Below are 17317 nucleotides of genomic sequence, written 5' to 3'. Positions count from 1 at the left end.
AGTAATTTGTATTTAGTTTATGTGGTTTAAGTCAAGATTATTATAGAGGAAAGGGGGGATTGTGGCACTGTTTTATTCCTATTTAATAGCATAATGAGAGCAATGGCAAGGAGAGGAGTGGGGGACATTTATCTGCCACGCTGACTTAAACTGCAAAGTCATTTTCTCTATATAGAAACAATATGGGTACCTTCTTTTTCTTTATTTATTAATTTAAAAATTAACAACAAACTAAAACATTAACACATGATCATTCTGTTCTACATATATGATCAGTAATTCACAATATCACATAGTTGCATATTCATCATTTCTTACATTTGCATCAATTCAGAAAAAGAAATAAAAAGACAACAGAAAAAGAAATAAAACAAAAACAGGAAAAAAAAAAATTATACATACCATACCACTTATCCCTTGCTTTCACTGATCACTAGCATTTCAAACTAAATTTATTTTAACATTTGTTCCCCCTATTATTTATTTTTATTCTATATGTTCTACTCATCTGTTGACAAGGTTGATAAAAGGAGCATCAGACACAAGGTTTTCACAATCACACAGTCACATTGTGAAAGCTATATCATTATTCAATCATCATCAAGAAACATGGCTACTGGGACACAGCTCTACATTTTCAGGCAGTTCCCTCCAGGCTCTCCATTACATCTTGGTTAACAAGGTGATAGCTTCTTAATGCATAAGAATAACCTCCAGGATAACCTCTTGACTCTGTTTGGAATTTCTTAGCCATTGACACTTTGTCTCATTTCCCTCTTTCCCCTTTTAGTCAAGAAGGTTTTCTCAATCCCTTGATTCTAAGACTCAGCTCATTCTAGGTTTTTCTCAATCCCTTCATGCTGAGTCTCAGCTCATTCTAGGATTTCTGCCCCATGTTGTCAGGAAGGTCCACACCCCCTGGGAGTCATGTCCCACAGAGACAGGGGGAGGGCAGTGAGTTTGCTTGTTGTGTTGGCTGGAGAGAGAGGCCACATCTGAGCAATAAAAGAGGTGCTCTTGGGGGTGACTCTTAGGCCTAAATTTTAAATAGACTTGACCTATCCTTTGTGGGGTTAAGTTTCATATGAACAAACCCCAGGACTGGGGGCTCAGCTGTAGCTTTTGTTGTCCACACTGCTTGTGAGAATATCAAGAATTCAACTTGGGGAAGTAGAATTTCTCCCCGTTCTCACCATTCCCCGAAGGGGACTTTACAAATACTTTTCCACTCACTGATCAAATCACTCTGGGATTCATTGGGACATCACTCTGGACAAACCAACAAAATCTCATGTCCTACCCAATATTCCAAGTACTTATGGTGTCCATTCAAGCTATCTACATAAGTTATATTAGGAAATGCACTAGTCAAAATATAAATTTTGTGCCAAGTAAACATTTTTTGCTTTAGTCTCACACTAAGGTGAAATTACTAAATATTAAATACCATCTATTTTCAGCACCCTGCAGTAATAATATTCCTTTGTTCTTCATCATGCAAAAACATTTTTTAAATTTGTACATTTAGTCACTATTATTATACACTCTAGGCACTCCTAGATTGTACCATTTCAATCTTTATCGTCTTTCTTTCTGATTTCACTTATGTCCCCAGCCCTCCTCCCTCTATCATTCTCACATGCAACTTCATTCAGTGTTGTAACATAATTGTATTACAGTTAGGTAGTACAATATGGTTACCTTAACAGAATAAATGATCTTTGCAAATATTTTATTTCTTTACACTGCATTTAAATAAAGAAATAGTCTTGCCTCACAGAATAGAAGCTAAATGTAATTGCTCATTCCAAATAAATTTTAGGTATCTTCTCTGAATCTCTTACAGTTGCATTTTGTGAAATTGTTTGGTCTGCTAAAGTACTAATAAAAAATGAAATTATAGCAGTACTTAGATGTCCCACCCCCTTTTTTTAATGTTTTTATTGAGGAATTTTCATGCACATGCAGTCCATACATGGTATACAATCATTTTCCCCCTTACTTTTGCAGAGAAATTTTCTAAGGTCCTGGTGGAGCAGCAGCAGGACCGAGCGCGGAGAGAGCAAGAAAGAATTCGTCTTTTTTCTGCTGATCCTTTTGATCTTGAAGCTCAGGCAAAGATAGAAGAAGATATAAGGTAATAAGCTATATTAGTTTCTTGTGGCTGCCATAACAAAGAACATAGACTTGGTAGCTTAAAACAACAGAAATGTATTGTCTCACAGTTCTGGAGACTAGAAGTTCTGAAATTAAGGTTTCAGCAGGACCATGCTCCCTATTAAATTGGTCTTAAATTGGTAGGGGAGAATCCTTCCTTGCCTTTTCCTAGCTTCTGGTGGTTTGCCAACAGTTCTTGTTTTTCCTTGGCTTGTAGCTGAAGCACCTGAGTCTCAGTCTCTGTTATCACATGGCATTCTCCCTTCCTTGGTTGGTGCCTCTTCCTCCTTTATAAGATCAGCAGTCATACTGGAATAAGGACTGCCCTATTTCCAAATAAGGTCACATACCAAGGTACTGGGGTTTTGGACTTCAGCATATTTTTTGGAGGACACAGTTTAACCCGTAACGTGATGCCTTCACCCAAGCAAGACTCAGACAATGCAGATTTCCTAAATTGTAGGTAATCTTGCATTAGGTAGGAATCTGCTTTGAAGTAGCCTCCCTCTTTTGCAGTTGAGATAGTAACTTCAGTCTTTTATTATCTCCTCTTCCATTTTCCTCAATTCAACATTACAAAGATACAGGTACCTAACTTAATAACTTTCCTTTCTCCCAAGCTTTTAATAAGGACTCCCTGACAAGCAGAGAGAGCATCATTAAAGTAGCTCCAGGTAGATGATCCCAGGACTGAGCAGAAGCTCCCATCTATGAAACAGTTATATGATTCTCTTTCCTTAGATAGGATGTGAGTCCTGATCAAATCTGGGGCTCAGACATGATTGGATTAGGGAATGGCTCTCCATGAATGGTGCCTTTAGTTCTAAGTCTGTTTCTTTCCACAGTCCTTGTACCACCCTCGTAGGTATATTGGTTGTTGAACACATTTCTGCATCACACATTTCTGTGATGTAGTGATTCTCCCCTAGGGCTACATTAAAATCACATGTGAAGCTTTCAAAAATAGTCAGAATCTTCAGGCATGGAGCCTAAAAAAATACAATGATTCTAATGTCAACCTCGGTCAGTATAAAAGTCACAAGCAAAAAATTGTTCAGTCAGTTCCTTTGAATAAAAGAACAGCTGCTCCCACACACACACATCCCTTTTCACATTTTCTTGCTAATCGTGAAGGCCTTAGTATAACTAAAACCAACATATAACTGTGATGATACTACTTTTAGGCTGAGTAGCCTTTTAGGGCAATGTCATCATTATTGTGTTTACTTAAGTGTAGCCTAACTTGATATGATATTATATTATCAATTTGGTAGTCAAATAGTGCTTTTCTTATTTGTCTGAATACACTGGAAATAAGATAAATGTAAATTGTACACCAGAATCAGTCAAGAGCCTAAGCCATTCACTTGTATTCTTTTGATTAAGTGTTCCCATTAACTGTATCAAATACTAGTGAATATCCTGGAGAAACGTCATGCTAATTAAATTTACCCAGGGAAACAGGAAGATATTTATGTGCTCTGAAGTAGATCCTATTATAGCTATAAGGGAGAACTGGTAGAATTTTCAAGAACAGTTGTGTTATTTCCAGGAAGCAGTGGGTGCATCATAGCCAAACCATGATTCTAAACTGTTGAAAGAATAAAAGTGAAATGGGACATATCCATATGGCTCATATTTCTTCCCTAAAGTGGAGAAAATGCATCTATTCTCTTAAAGGAGAAAGCTGTGCCTCTGAAGAAACCCTTTCAGAGGACTTTTTACTGAAGCTTATCTTGGTTGTAGTCATTGCTAGTTCAGAGGTGCAGAACTAATTTTAGGTTATTTCTCAATTTCATCCTGTGGCTTTGGCAGAGAACTGTGTAATTATAGCAGATACCCATCAAAGTTTTTATTTGGTACACCACACCAGTCTTTAGACAGGTTATATGCATGCTGAGGTATAATAGCTTGCATATTTGCCTAACAAACTAGTATGTCTTTGACTTTCTGAGAAGTTGAATATATTATTACAGAAAGGCTGATAAAGCCATCAAATCTAATTGAGCTAGAAAACTATTGCAAGAGGTCAGGCACTGTAATTTAGAGCAGGGTGGCAGACTTTTTCTGTAAAGGGGGACCAGGTAGTAAATTAGGCTTTTCAGGCCATGTAATCCCTATTGCTAGTGCCCAGCTGTGCCACAGTAGTGCAAAAGCAGCCATAGGAAATATGTGAATGAATGAGTGTGGCTGTTTTCCCATGAAACTTAATTTATACTAACAGGTGGTGGGGCTGTCATTTGTCAACCCCTGCTTTACAGTGTAGTTTACCCCAGAAGAGGGTTCAACCCTTCTGTCATTGTCCCAGTCTTTAGGCAGGTTTTCCAGTTTCTACCTTAGTTTCCAAATGCCACAAATCAATGTTGTTAATATTTTATTTTTAGAGGTATTGGATGGTTAAAAAGAGTTTGGGAATGAAGACATTAAATGTTTGAGTAAGCTAGAATTCCTTTTATATGCTTTTGTTGTATAAGATTTAGAATATGTAGAATTTTTGAAGAAATGATTTGGTGGACCAAATGAACTATGATAGATGTGTGTGTAATTTTAAGGTAGGTAGGTAGATATGTGCATTTTTTGAGCGTCTGCTCTTACATTAGCATTGTATATAAGGTGCTTAGTGCTTCCCAGCAGCCCTGTAATGCAAATTATTATCCTCCTTTCAGCTGATTTGAAAACCCAGTCTTGGAGATGAAGTGGCAGATGCATTTGACTTCAGAGTTATTTCATAACATTAATCATAAAAGCAGTTAACATTTATTAATCTCTGTGTGCCAGATACTGTTCTAAGACTTTCAGGAATATTATACTAATCCTCACATGTGTGGGTATAGTAAAATGAAGCACAAACAGGTGAAATCATTTGCCAGAGATCATACAGGCAGAAATTGATGGATCCAGGATTCAGGTCTAGTGTTAGCACCCCAGTTCCTTACTTTTGCATTAGAGCTCCATTGACTTTATTAAGTATGTGTGGTTTCTTTAAACAAAAGCAGTTGAAGCATCTGCATATTATGATTGCAGACTATTTTCTGAACCAGACAGAGAAAGTGTCCCAAAATTGGAGCCTTCATGAAGTTCTGACATTTTACATAAGAAAATTATGACCCTTGCTCTCCAGAAGTTTATTTCTCTATTTCTGAGCTTGTAAAAGGATCATCATTGTTTTACATTGTTTTATCCCTTTATGCTTTCTGCAACTGTGTATCATCCTACCCTCCTACTAAGTCTCCTTTTGCTGGATGGAGCACCAATTTCCATTTATATGACTCAGCAGCTGTAATTGGAGCAAAAGATATGCACAAATCTGTTTTTAATGTTATGACATTGGAAAAAATTCCTTGTGGAAATAATGCTTTTAGTATCGGTTTGTTGCAGGCAACAGAACATTGAAGAAAACATGACAATAGCTATGGAAGAAGCTCCAGAAAGTTTTGGCCAAGTAGTGATGCTTTATATTAACTGCAAAGTGAACGGACATCCGGTGAAAGCCTTTGTTGACTCAGGTGATGCCTCTACCTTTAGTGTCTTAGTCTCCCCTTTCTGATCTGACACAGGGAAACAGGGAGACTCTTGAGTTTCCATTATGGATGGTGATGGTCCTTTGGATTGCTAACAAGCCTGGGGGTTATTGTTTGACTTGTGGATCTTCTCATTTGTAATAGGTTTATTTCTTTAATTACTTTTTGCCCGGTTTTATATTTTGTGGTCTCTCCTTCCTACTTCCCTTTATTTTGCATCCTGGATTTCTAGGATACCTCTGTAGAAAACTGGGAACAAATAGGTTTAGAATAAGGACCTATAAAAAGAAGTTGTATGGAGTCACACAGCTGTTTGAGCCTGTTCTGTGTGTCAACACTTTGCCAGGTGCTACAAGAATATAAAGATCTATGGGGCATTGTTCTTGCCCTTGAAGAACTTAATGTCCTGGTAAGGAGACAGGAAGTTTCTCCACTTAGATGATCCCTGTACTGATAGGCACCTCTTCTTTAGTAATAATTCTTTACTTTTGAGTAAGAACACAGTAGGTAGTGGTGGGTATGTGAATGAGCGGTCTTATATGTGTTAATTCTAGATATCTTACTTGAGGCTGTAAGATATGGTGAGTTTCCTAGAGTAGAAAAAGCTCCCATTCAAATGATCCTTTTCTCTTTTGTTCATCCACAAGTACTTGAGTGCATGCTTGGTTTCAACTGTCTTTAAGAATTTGTGTCTTGAGACAAGTGTTCCTGAGAAAAATAAATCTGATAATTACTCAGTTCTGAGGACAGCATCTTGTGCTGTGCTCCTTGGGCTACATAGGGCTTTTATCACAGTGAGAAAGCACTCTGCATTTATTGAGTGCTTACTGTATACTAAGCATTATGCTAAGTAGTGCTTAATATACACCATCTCATTCAATTATATTTAGTCCTCAGAACGTCTCTATAAGATAGATGGTCACTTCCTGGTACGCAGAGACATGACCACAGTACTCTGGTTCAGCCTCATATCTGCTTCATGCCAGCACTCTGAACCACTGTACAAAAATCAGATGACTGATAGATGGACATAGAAGCCATAGTCTCACTTTGACAGGGGTGCTCAGGAGTGGTTTCTCAAGAGGGCGTTTGAAGTGAGCTGCCTTCTCACTTCAGAGGCAGAGGTTGTGGCTTCAAGCTGAGACTTGAGAAAAGATAGGAAGGCAGTGAAAAAAGTCTTTCATCCTTGCTCAGTTACTTTAATTGCATCACTAGCTAACTTTTGTGAATTGGAGTTGGGAGGGGGGAAGAAAATAAAGAACTACCTCTCCAAATTACCTTTTTCTTTATTATTTCTGGACCTTCTTGAATCTGATCTTCCTTAAATGCCAAAAGCTTTCAGTGCCTTTTACTTATGAGTTATCTAATGGACAATATGATTTCAATTTGAATGAGAGATGAGATCACTGAGAAAGGAGGGTCAGTCATGGAGGAAGTAGACCTTAGGTGGAATTCAAAAAGGGGGGTGGGGCAGTTATTAGAGGGGCATGGTCTGTGTCAAAGTAAGAGTTGAAAGGTATACATTCCTCCAGCTAAATTGAGGGGTTTAAAGTAGTCAGAATATAAGGCTGGAGATAAACAGTGGGGCCAGAATGAGTTGGAAGCTGTGGTGGTGTGGTTTGCAACTGATCTTATAAAGAATGGGAGGGCGGGCCACAGTGGCTCAGCAGGCAGAGTTCTCACCTGCCATGTGGTCCTGGATTCGATTCCTGGTGCCTGCCCATGCAAAAAAAAAGAGTGGGAGCCATTCAGGGTTTTTAAGCATGAATAAGTGCCCTGAACAAGGTAAAACTTTAGGGGAGCCTGAAGGCAGGAACAGCTCTGGAGAATTCCATACCCCTAAGGGTCAGAACGAGTTCCTTGCTTTAAACTATACATCCACAGATTGATTTAGAAGCCAGAAAAATTGTCCACTTACAAGGAGATTAAGCTGGTTGCTATGGTTAGAAGAAGGAAGGTCAGAAATGGCAGAAATTGCATAGAATTTATTAACAAAATTGGCACAGAGTTTGAGAATCAGTAGTAGGCAAGAGAGAAGTCAAAAGTGAACCACACCTAAGTTTTACCAGCTGATTCCATCGGCAAGGATAGAAAAGAACCAAGTGAGAATTATTAGGGGATAAAAAGTTTTATACCTGTTGACTTTGAGAGGAAAATGATTTATACTTGGGAATGTGGAACTAGAGGCTGAGGAAAAGTTTGGGATTGTGGATGAAGATTAGAGAATTATCATCTTCTGCACAGGTTGATTCCATCTGTGTGAGTGAGTACATGTAATTAGGAGAGAGATTACCTAAATGCCTTCACCTTTATAGGGAAGAGGGTCGAATTGTTGGAGCAGAGAATGGGGAGTCCTAGAAGGAAAAATATGAAAGAATCATATGGTAGTCCATGAGAAACTCTGGAATCTGTCCTGTAACTAATTTTTTTTTTTTTAATATCAGTAACTGAAAATGTATTTAATTTCCCAATTAAAGTAAATAATCAGCAAAAATTCAATTTCATGCTGGTGATCGGTGAAGGGGAGGGGTAAGGGGTATGGTATGTATAAATTTTTTTTTGTTTTCTTTTTATTGCTTTTTCTGAATTGATGCATATGTTCTAAGAAACAATCATGATGATGAATATACAACCATGTGATAGTGTGAGTTATTGATTATATAACAAGAACAGACTGATCATATGATAAGAATGTTTGTGTTTGTATGTGGTAATGTTATCATAAATAAAAATAAATTTAAAAATTTTTTAAAAATCCAATTTCATAATATACACAACAGACATGCCTTAAGCACGGAGATGCAGAAAAGTAACTACTTTTTGAAGAGTGCTTTGAAAACTTCTGGTTTTTTATTTCTTTGCTTTGTATACTATACAGTAAAAAAAAGTTAAAAATTAAAAGAAAATGTTTAGAGATAATCAGTAGTGCTTCATTTTTAGCATTGCCAGCGGTAGACATAGTGGTCATCATTTCAACTTTAGGAAAGTCCTTTCTAGGTAGTTTTGTTTTCTTTTCTTAAGTTTTAAAATATTTAATATATTGTAACAAAATATTCTTTCTCTCAATGTCAAGTTTTCACACTAAGTGTCAGTTCTAGTGTGGGACTGAAAGTTGAATTAAGCATGGCAGGAAACCTGTCGGGTAGGAATGGTTTTACATGGAGAAAGCCTTGAGGTGTACTTGCTTTCTGTTCTGCTCTTAGTGCTGTAATTTAAGTCTTACCACAAACGTGGGTTTTATTTTTATTATCTAAAGTTTCTTTCCCCATTCAGGTGCACAGATGACTATTATGAGCCAAGCTTGTGCAGAAAGATGTAATATAATGAGGCTGGTGGACCGTCGGTGGGCAGGGATTGCCAAAGGAGTCGGCACTCAGAAGATTATTGGAAGAGTACATTTAGGTGAGTGAAAAGCACTGTGAGTTAATTTCTCATTGTAGGGTAATAGTTTTTTTTTTAATTACTTTAAATTGTGGTAAAATATACATAACAAGTATCATTTTAACCATTTTAAGTGGACAATTCTTTGACATTAAGTACATTGACACTACCATGTACCTGTCACCACTGTCTTATTTCCAGACTATTTTCATCATCCCAAATACAGACCCATTCTCGTTTATCAATAACCTCCCCTCACCCCAGTAACCACTATTACACTTTCTGTCTCTAAGAACTTGCTTACTGTAAGTGTTTCATGTAAGAGATATCATATAATATTTTTGTCCTTTTTTGTCTGGTTTTATTTCATTCAACGGAATGTCTTCAAGGTTCATCCATGTTATGGATGTTCCAGCACTTCACTTCTTTTCATAGCTTAATAATATTCCATTGTATGGATATACCACATTTTGTTTAACCATTCATCTGTTGGTGGACACTTAGATGGCTTCCACCTTTTGGTTATTGTGAAAAATGCTGCTATGAACATGTATTACAAATATCTGTTCGATTCCATGCTTTCAATTCTTTTTGGCTTTATTCTTTTGTGATTCAAGCAGGTACATTGTATGATTTCAATATTTTTAAACTTTACAAAGATTTGATTTGTGCCTAATACATAGTCTGTCCAGGAAAATGTTCTATGTGTACTTGAGAAGAATGTGTATTTTGCTGTTGTTGGGTGGAATGTTCTATATATGTCCCTTAGGTTTAATTGGTTAATAGGGTTGTTCAAGTCTTCCATTTCCTTATTGATCCGAATAGATGTTCTATCAGTTATTGAAAATGCTCCACCTATTATTGTAGAACTATCTATTTCTCCTTTCAGTTCTGTCAATTTTTGCTTCAGATATTTTGCGGCTCCTTTGTGAGGTACATATATGTTTATAATCATATCTTCTTGCTGGATTAAACCTTTTGTCAAAGTATAATATCCTTGTCCTTTATACTCTTTTTTGAATTAAAGTCTATTTTGCTTGAGAATAATATAGCCACTCTGGGTCTCTTTTGATTATTGTTTGCATGGAATATCTTTTTCCACCCTTTTACTTTCAACCTTTTTGTATCTTTGTAGCTAAAATATGTCTCTTATAGATAGCATAGAGATGGATAATGCTTTTCATCCAATCAGCCAATCTCTGCCCTTTAATAAGTGAGTTTCATCCATTGATATTTAGGGTAATAACTAAAAAGGACAAATTTACTTTTGCCGTTTGTCTATGTTTTCTCTTTGTCTGGTATGTTTTTGGTTCCTGTTACTATATTGCAGCCTTTTATTGTATTTAGTTTTTTTTTGTAGCACACTGTATTGATTCTCTTCTTCTTTTCTTTTCTGTATGCTTTTTTAGTTATTTTTTTAGTGGTTACTTTTGTAATGACAATTAACAACTTAAACTAAGAACAATCTAGTTCAACTAGTACCAGTCTAGTTTCAGTAGTATACAAATTCACTATCCTAAGTCTCTGTCCCTCCGCCTTTATATTGTTGTTGTCTCAGATTACATCTTTATACATTGTTTGCCCATTAAGATAGACTATTTGCCTAAATCATATGGTGGTGGTGGGGGACGATTACAAATCAAAAGTACAATAATACAAGATTTTATATTTACCTTTGTAGTTACCTTTACCAGTGGTCTTTATTTCTTCTTATGACTTTGAATTACTGCCTTGTGTCCTTTTATTTCAGCCCAAGGAACTCCCTTTAGCAATTCTTTTAGGGCAGGTCTTCTGGTATTGAAATCTTTCAGCTTTTGTTTATCTGTAAATATTTTAACTTATCCTTCATTATAGAAAAATAATTTTCAGAATTGGATATGGAATTCTTGGTTAACAGTTTTTCTTTTTTTTCCTTTAAGGACTTTGAATATTCTGATGCCACTGTCTTCTGACTTTTATGGCTTCTGATGAGAAATCTGTGATTAATCTTACTGGGAATCCCTTGTACATTAAAAGTTGCTTCTCTCTTCCTGCTTTCAAAATCCTCTTTGTCTTTGGAGTTTGATAGTTTGACTATACTATGTCTCTTTGAGTCTGTTCTGCCTAGAGTTCATTTAGCTTCCTGGATATGTAAATTCATGTCTTTCATTGGATTTGGGAAATTTTCATTCATTATTTCTTCAAATACTTTTCCTTCCCCTTTTCACTCTTTTCCTACTGGAACTCCAGTGATGTGTACTTTGGTCCCTAAGATTCTATTCGTTTTTCATCATAATTCATTCTTTTCCTCACACTGGAGTTTCAGTTTTTTTTTCCAAGTTCACTGACCCTTTCTTCTGCTGGTTCAAATCAGCTGTTGAATCCATCTAATGAGGTTTTCATTTCAGTTACTGTATTTTGCACCTCCAGAATTTCTGCTTGGTTCATTTTTATAATTTCCACCTCTCTGTTTTGTTCAGACAGTATTTTCCTGATTGCCTTTAGTTTTTGGTAAATGAATTCCTTTAGCTCATTGAACATACTTGAGACAGTTCATTTAAAGTCTTTGATTAACAGTTCTAATATATGAGCTTCCTCAAGGATGGTTTCTAGCAAATTCTTTTTTTCCTGTGAATGGAACATACTTTCCTGTTTCTTTGTGTATTTTGTAAATTTTTTGTTGCACACTGGACATTGAGTATCATGTTGTTATAACTCTGGGAAACTAGTTCTCCAACTCTGTGATTGCTGGGCTTATTGTTGGTGGTGGTATTCAGGACCAGTGCTGTAAATTTGTGACTTTTCCAAACTATTTTTGCTTCCAAATAGGAATATGAAGAGAAAAACAAAATAGGTACTGCCTCTTTAAGACTTTTCTGCCACTTTTGCCTGGCAGGGGTTGTAACTGATCTCCCAGGTATCAAAAGCAGTGATCACTGACCAGACCATATACACCTGAATTTTGGAGGCCATGTGTTCTTTTAGCACATTAGCAAGCTATACCAGGATCTCAGGCTGTAGTCTCCACTGCTGCCTGCCATGCACTTAGAGATTAGGGGATGGTAGCTGCTACAAAAAGAGTGAAATTCGTCAATATTTACCTCAGTTTACCAGCCTCTTCCTCCATGTCTTCTCTGGATATATCACAAAACCCCCTACTAGATTGCAGAGTTTCAAAATAGTTGATTCACACAGTTCCTACCATTTCAGTGGTTGATTTGGTGAGGGGACCAATTACTGGAGCATCTTACTCCACCATCTTCCCATTATCCTTGCTACTAGGGTAATAGATTTATTTATTTTTTAATTTTTATTTTTTAGGATAATACATCTGCTCCAGTAAGCCTAAGTCCTAGAAATTTAAAATGCTATCATCTGTCAAAATCATGCATGTGTATGTTTTAACTGCTACCCAAAAACATCAGTCCCCTATGTATTTCCATTTCTGCTCCTCAGTGGTAATCCTTTCAACTATTTGAGCTAATTTCTTTTGGTACTTTCTTCCATATTTGTAAACATGCTTATATTTCTGTTTCCTGTTATTATTATGTAAATGCTATTGAGAATTGAGCCATCTAATTGAATGTATTGATTTTGCTTTCATTTTTTTTCTTGTAATTTGTCATTTGGTTTTCTGTGTTCCAATTTATCCCCAGACATTTCCCTAGCTATATAAATCTTTCAACAGTTTCAAGTACATTTTATCCTATTGAAGATACTTCTCACTGGGCCTTCTGACCTACCGGAACCTGGATATTAGCTTTAAGTCTATTTCACATCTGTCGTTTTAGAATCACCCTTGACTGTGTCCTGTAAATTCCCTTCACTTAGGTCCTGGGTTGAATTACATGAATCCCATGCCTTCCTCTTTCTTATTTTGTTCCTCAGTTTATTGGAGTATATCTTGTAGTAACTTCCTAAGAAGGATGCCTGAAATGAATAGCACAATATTACCTACTGTAATACAATTATGTTAAAACACTGAATGAAGCTGAATGTGAGAATGACAGAGGGAGGAGGGCGGGGGCACAAATGAAATCAGAAAGAAAGATAGACGATAAAGACTGAGATGGTATAATCTAGGAATGCCTAGAGTGTATAATGATAGTGACTAAATGTACAAATTTAAAAAATGTTTTTGCATGAGGAAGAACAAAGGAATGTCATTACTGCAGGGTGTTGAAAATAGATGATAATTAATATTTTAAAATTTTAACTTACGTGTGCAACTAAAGCAAAAAATGCTTATTTGGTACAAAATTTATATTTTGACCAGTGCATTTCCTAATATAACTTATGTAGACAGCTTAAGTGAATACCATAAGTGCAGATATTGTTGGTTTGTCCAGAATGATGCCCCAATAAATTCCAGAGTGATTTGACCAGTGTATAAAAAAGTATTTGCAAAGTCCCCTTCGGCAAATGTGAGAAAGGGGGAAAATTCAACTTCCCCAAATTGAATTCTTAATATTCTCACAAATAGTGGAGACAACCAAAGCAATAGGCTGAGCCCCCAGTCTTGAGGTTTGTTCATATGAAATTTAACCCCACAAAGTATAGGTCAAGCCTACTTAAAATTAGGCCTAAGAGTCACCCCCAAGAGAACCTCTTTTGTTGCTCAGATGTGGCCTCTCTCTCCAGCCAACACAACAAGTAAACTCACCGCCCTTCCCCTGTCTACGTGGGACATGACTCCCAGAGGTGTGGACCTTCCTGGCAACATGGGACAGAAAGCCTAGAATGAGCTGAGACTCAGCATCAGGGGACTGAGAAACCTTGACCAAAAGGGGGAAGAGCAAAATGAGACAAAATAAAGTGTCAATGGCTGAGAGATTCCAAACAGAGTTGAGAGGTTATCCTGGAGGTTATTCTTACACATTAAATAGTTATCACCTTGTTAGTCAAGATGTAATGGAGAGCCTGGAGGGAACTGCCTGAAAATGTAGAGCTGTGTTCCAGTAGCCATGTTTCTTGAAGATGATTGTATAATGATACAGCTTTCGTGATGTGACTCTGTGATTGTGAAAACCTTGTGTCTGATGCCCCTTTTATCTACCTTATCAATAGACGAGTAAAACATATGGAATAAAAATAAAAAAGAGGGGTAATAAATGTTAAACTTAGATTGAAATGCTAGTGATCAGTGAAAGGGAGGGGTAAGGGGTATGGTATGTATGAATTTTTTCTATTGTCTTTTTATTTCTTTTTCTGAATTGATGCAAAAGTTCTAAGAAATGATCATGATGATGAATATGCAACTATGTGATATTGTGAATTACTGATTGTATACGTAGAACAGAATGATCATAAGAATGTGTTTGTTTTATTTTTTAAAAAAATTTAAAAAGAAAAAAAAGAGATCATATATGTAAAATATCCAGGATGCTATCAAACATATAATATTGCTCAATGAATAACAGCAGTATGATGAGGAGGAGGATAATGATGATAACTACTAAAAAGGAACATAGGAAAATAAAAATAATTTTAATTGTTGGAAAAAAAAAAAGAAAGAAAAGTGCCTGAGAGTAAGTTGAGACCTTAAATATCACATGTCTTTTTGCCCTACATTCTACAGGGTGGTTAGGTTGGAAATCACTTTCTTTCAGAATTTTGAGGCATTGCCCCTTAACCTTTTCTGTAATTGTTACTGGGGAGAAGCTGAATCAGAGAAGATCTGATTCTTGATCTTTTATATGAAAGATTCTTTTCATTCTCTGAATCTTATAGAATCTTTTCTTTAATTTTGAAATTTCACAAAGATGTATTTTGGTGTGGATCTCTTCATCTACTCTGGTGAAAACGCATGTCCTTCACTTCTGGGGACTTGCTTTAAATTATTTTCATGATGCTTTCCTCCACTCTAGTATATCTTTTGTTCATATAGAATAATCTTCTATCCTGTTTTTGTCTTCTGATTTTCTGTTATCTTTCTTTCATTTTGTTCTGGTGTTTTTGTGTGTGTGTGTTGGCAAGATTCAGGTTTTGAGAAAGAAAAATAATAGTAAGGGAAGAGTCAAAAGAAGCAAAATTATGCAAACAGAAAGCAGATGACAGTGAGGAAAACTGAGAAGTAACCCAATTTACATCACTGAATTCCCAAAAGGCATAGAAATTGGTCACAACTATTTCTGTAGTTTTCCAGCCTTTCTGTTAAGGTTTTTAATTGTCTTTCATTTTCAGTGTTGTTTTTTTAATGTCTTGTGGTCCTCAGCATCTGCTCATATTGATGAGGGGGACACCAAAAGTCAGTTTTGGGTGGACAGCCACATTGATCTTCATGCAGGGTGATCTGGGAGTTGGGAGGGAGAAAAAAAAAGTTAGAGACTGTAAATTTTCACTTAATCCCCTTGGTTTTCAGTAGGTATTCCCTTAATCCCCCTGTCTTTTTCCACATCACCTCTATTTGGAGAGTCTCTGTTTCCCCCTCTCCAGAAAATAAACTTAGATTTACTGCTGGGGTGAAGGGATTGTCACCTGAGTGAGCAGAGTCAAGAGGGGAACCCCAAGGCCTAACTGCACCAACATAAATTTACAGCCAGTCTTCTTGTTTGGCCCCACGTCTGTTGCTGTTTGTAGAAGTAGTTGTGACCAATTTCTATGCCTTTTGGGAATTCAGTGATGTAAATTGGGTTACTTCTCAGTTTTCCTCATTGTCATCTTCTTTCTGTTTCCATAATTTTGTTTCTTTTGACTCTTCCCTCACTGTTATTTTTCTTTCCCAAAGCCTGAAATAAAAGAAAGAAACTTTCTTTAACAGATGGTTATAGTGATATCATTTGTAAGGAAATGCAACTGCTAAAGCAGTTATGATACCACCCTACCACTGTGCATGCTTGCGTGTACATCGCAGTAAAACCATGAAGTTTCACATTTCTGCCTTCAAAATAAATTCCTTGTATGTGCTCTTCAAACAACAACAGCAAAGTAAACAGCAATCCTCACTTCTGTGTTTCCTTTTACATAAATGCATGAGGACATAAGGTTATACCAACACCTTATTTTATCCTTTACTTATTATTATTTCTGTTTGTTTCCAAATGAGCTCTGCAAATAAAAATGTAGTTCTGTGCAGTTTCTAGCAGTGAATCATGAAATGTTTTTTAATTCACAAGTGGAACTAGCTCAATTTAACTTGAGACATTTTCTGAATTCAGTGTGATTTAACAAGTATTTATTGTGTCTGGAATTATATAGACTTTTTGTTTCCTTTTTTTTTTTTTTTTTGCTCTCAGTGGCAGGTATTAATTAAAAGATGTAAAATATTCATTTTGGCTTATTTATAATATTTTGTTATAATAAAACATGTAATTGGGGAGACTGGGAATTCTGTCAACTATAATCCAGACTCTAGTTCAATTCTTCACATCCAGTGTAAAATATGTCACCTCTCAGGCACTTTACTTTTTTTGTTTTACCAATGACATATTCCAACTTTATTCTGAAATGTTGGTTCACATCAGTGGGACCATACAGTATTTTTCCTTTAGTTTTTGGCTAGACTCACTCAGCATAATGTTCTCTAGGTCCATCCATGTTATTACATGCTTCATAAGTTTATCCTGCCTTAAAGCTGCATAATATTCCATCGTATGTATATACCACAGTTTGTTTAGCCATTCTTCTGTTGATGGACATTTTGGCTGTTTCCATCTCTTTGCAATTGTAAATAATGCTGCTATAAACATTGGTGTGCAAATGTCCGTTTGTGTCTTTGCCCTTAAGTCCTTTGAGTAGATACCTAGCAATGGTATTGCTGCGTCGTATGGCAATTCTATATTCAGTTTTTTGAGGAACCGCCAAACTGCCTTCCACAGTGGTTGCACCATTTGACATTCCCACCAACGTGGATAAGTGTGCCTCTTTCTCCGCATCCTCTCCAGCACTTGTCATTTTCTGTTTTGTTGATAATGGCCATTCTGGTGGGTGTGAGATGATATCTCATTGTGGTTTTGATTTGCATTTCTCTAATGGCCAGGGACATTGGGCATCTCTTCATGTGCCTTTTGGCCATTTGTATTTCCTCTTCTGAGAGGTGTCTGTTCAAGTCTTTTTCCCATTTTGTAATTGGGTTGGCTGTCTTTTTATTGTTGAGTTGAACAATCTCTTTATAAATTCTGGATACTAGACCTTTATCTGATATGTCGTTTCCAAATATTGTCTCCCATTGTGTAGGCTGTCTTTCTACTTTCTTATTTTATTTTATTTTATTTTTTTATTAATTAACGGAAAAAAAGAAATTAAGCCAACATTTGGAAATCGTACCATTCTACATATGC

At 36.3% G+C, this 17317-nt stretch overlaps 1 protein-coding gene across 1 annotated transcript in view; it reads left to right on the top strand.

Annotated features, from left to right (window-relative positions):
• DDI2 (DDI proteasomal shuttling factor 2) overlaps positions 1-17317 on the top strand; it is a 48855-nt gene that overhangs the window by 15244 nt on the left and 16294 nt on the right. Inside the window, exons 4-6 of the mRNA XM_077151196.1 lie at positions 2011-2137; positions 5536-5663; positions 8952-9080. Coding sequence (XP_077007311.1) covers positions 2011-2137; positions 5536-5663; positions 8952-9080 — 384 coding nt within the window. The remainder of the gene's footprint in view (positions 1-2010; positions 2138-5535; positions 5664-8951; positions 9081-17317) is intronic.

The sequence above is a fragment of the Tamandua tetradactyla genome, chromosome 2 (assembly GCF_023851605.1).
Source record: "Tamandua tetradactyla isolate mTamTet1 chromosome 2, mTamTet1.pri, whole genome shotgun sequence".
Lineage (NCBI taxonomy): Eukaryota > Metazoa > Chordata > Mammalia > Pilosa > Myrmecophagidae > Tamandua > Tamandua tetradactyla.
Note: the sequence above shows the minus strand (reverse complement) of the source record. Positions and strands in the feature narration are given on the sequence as shown.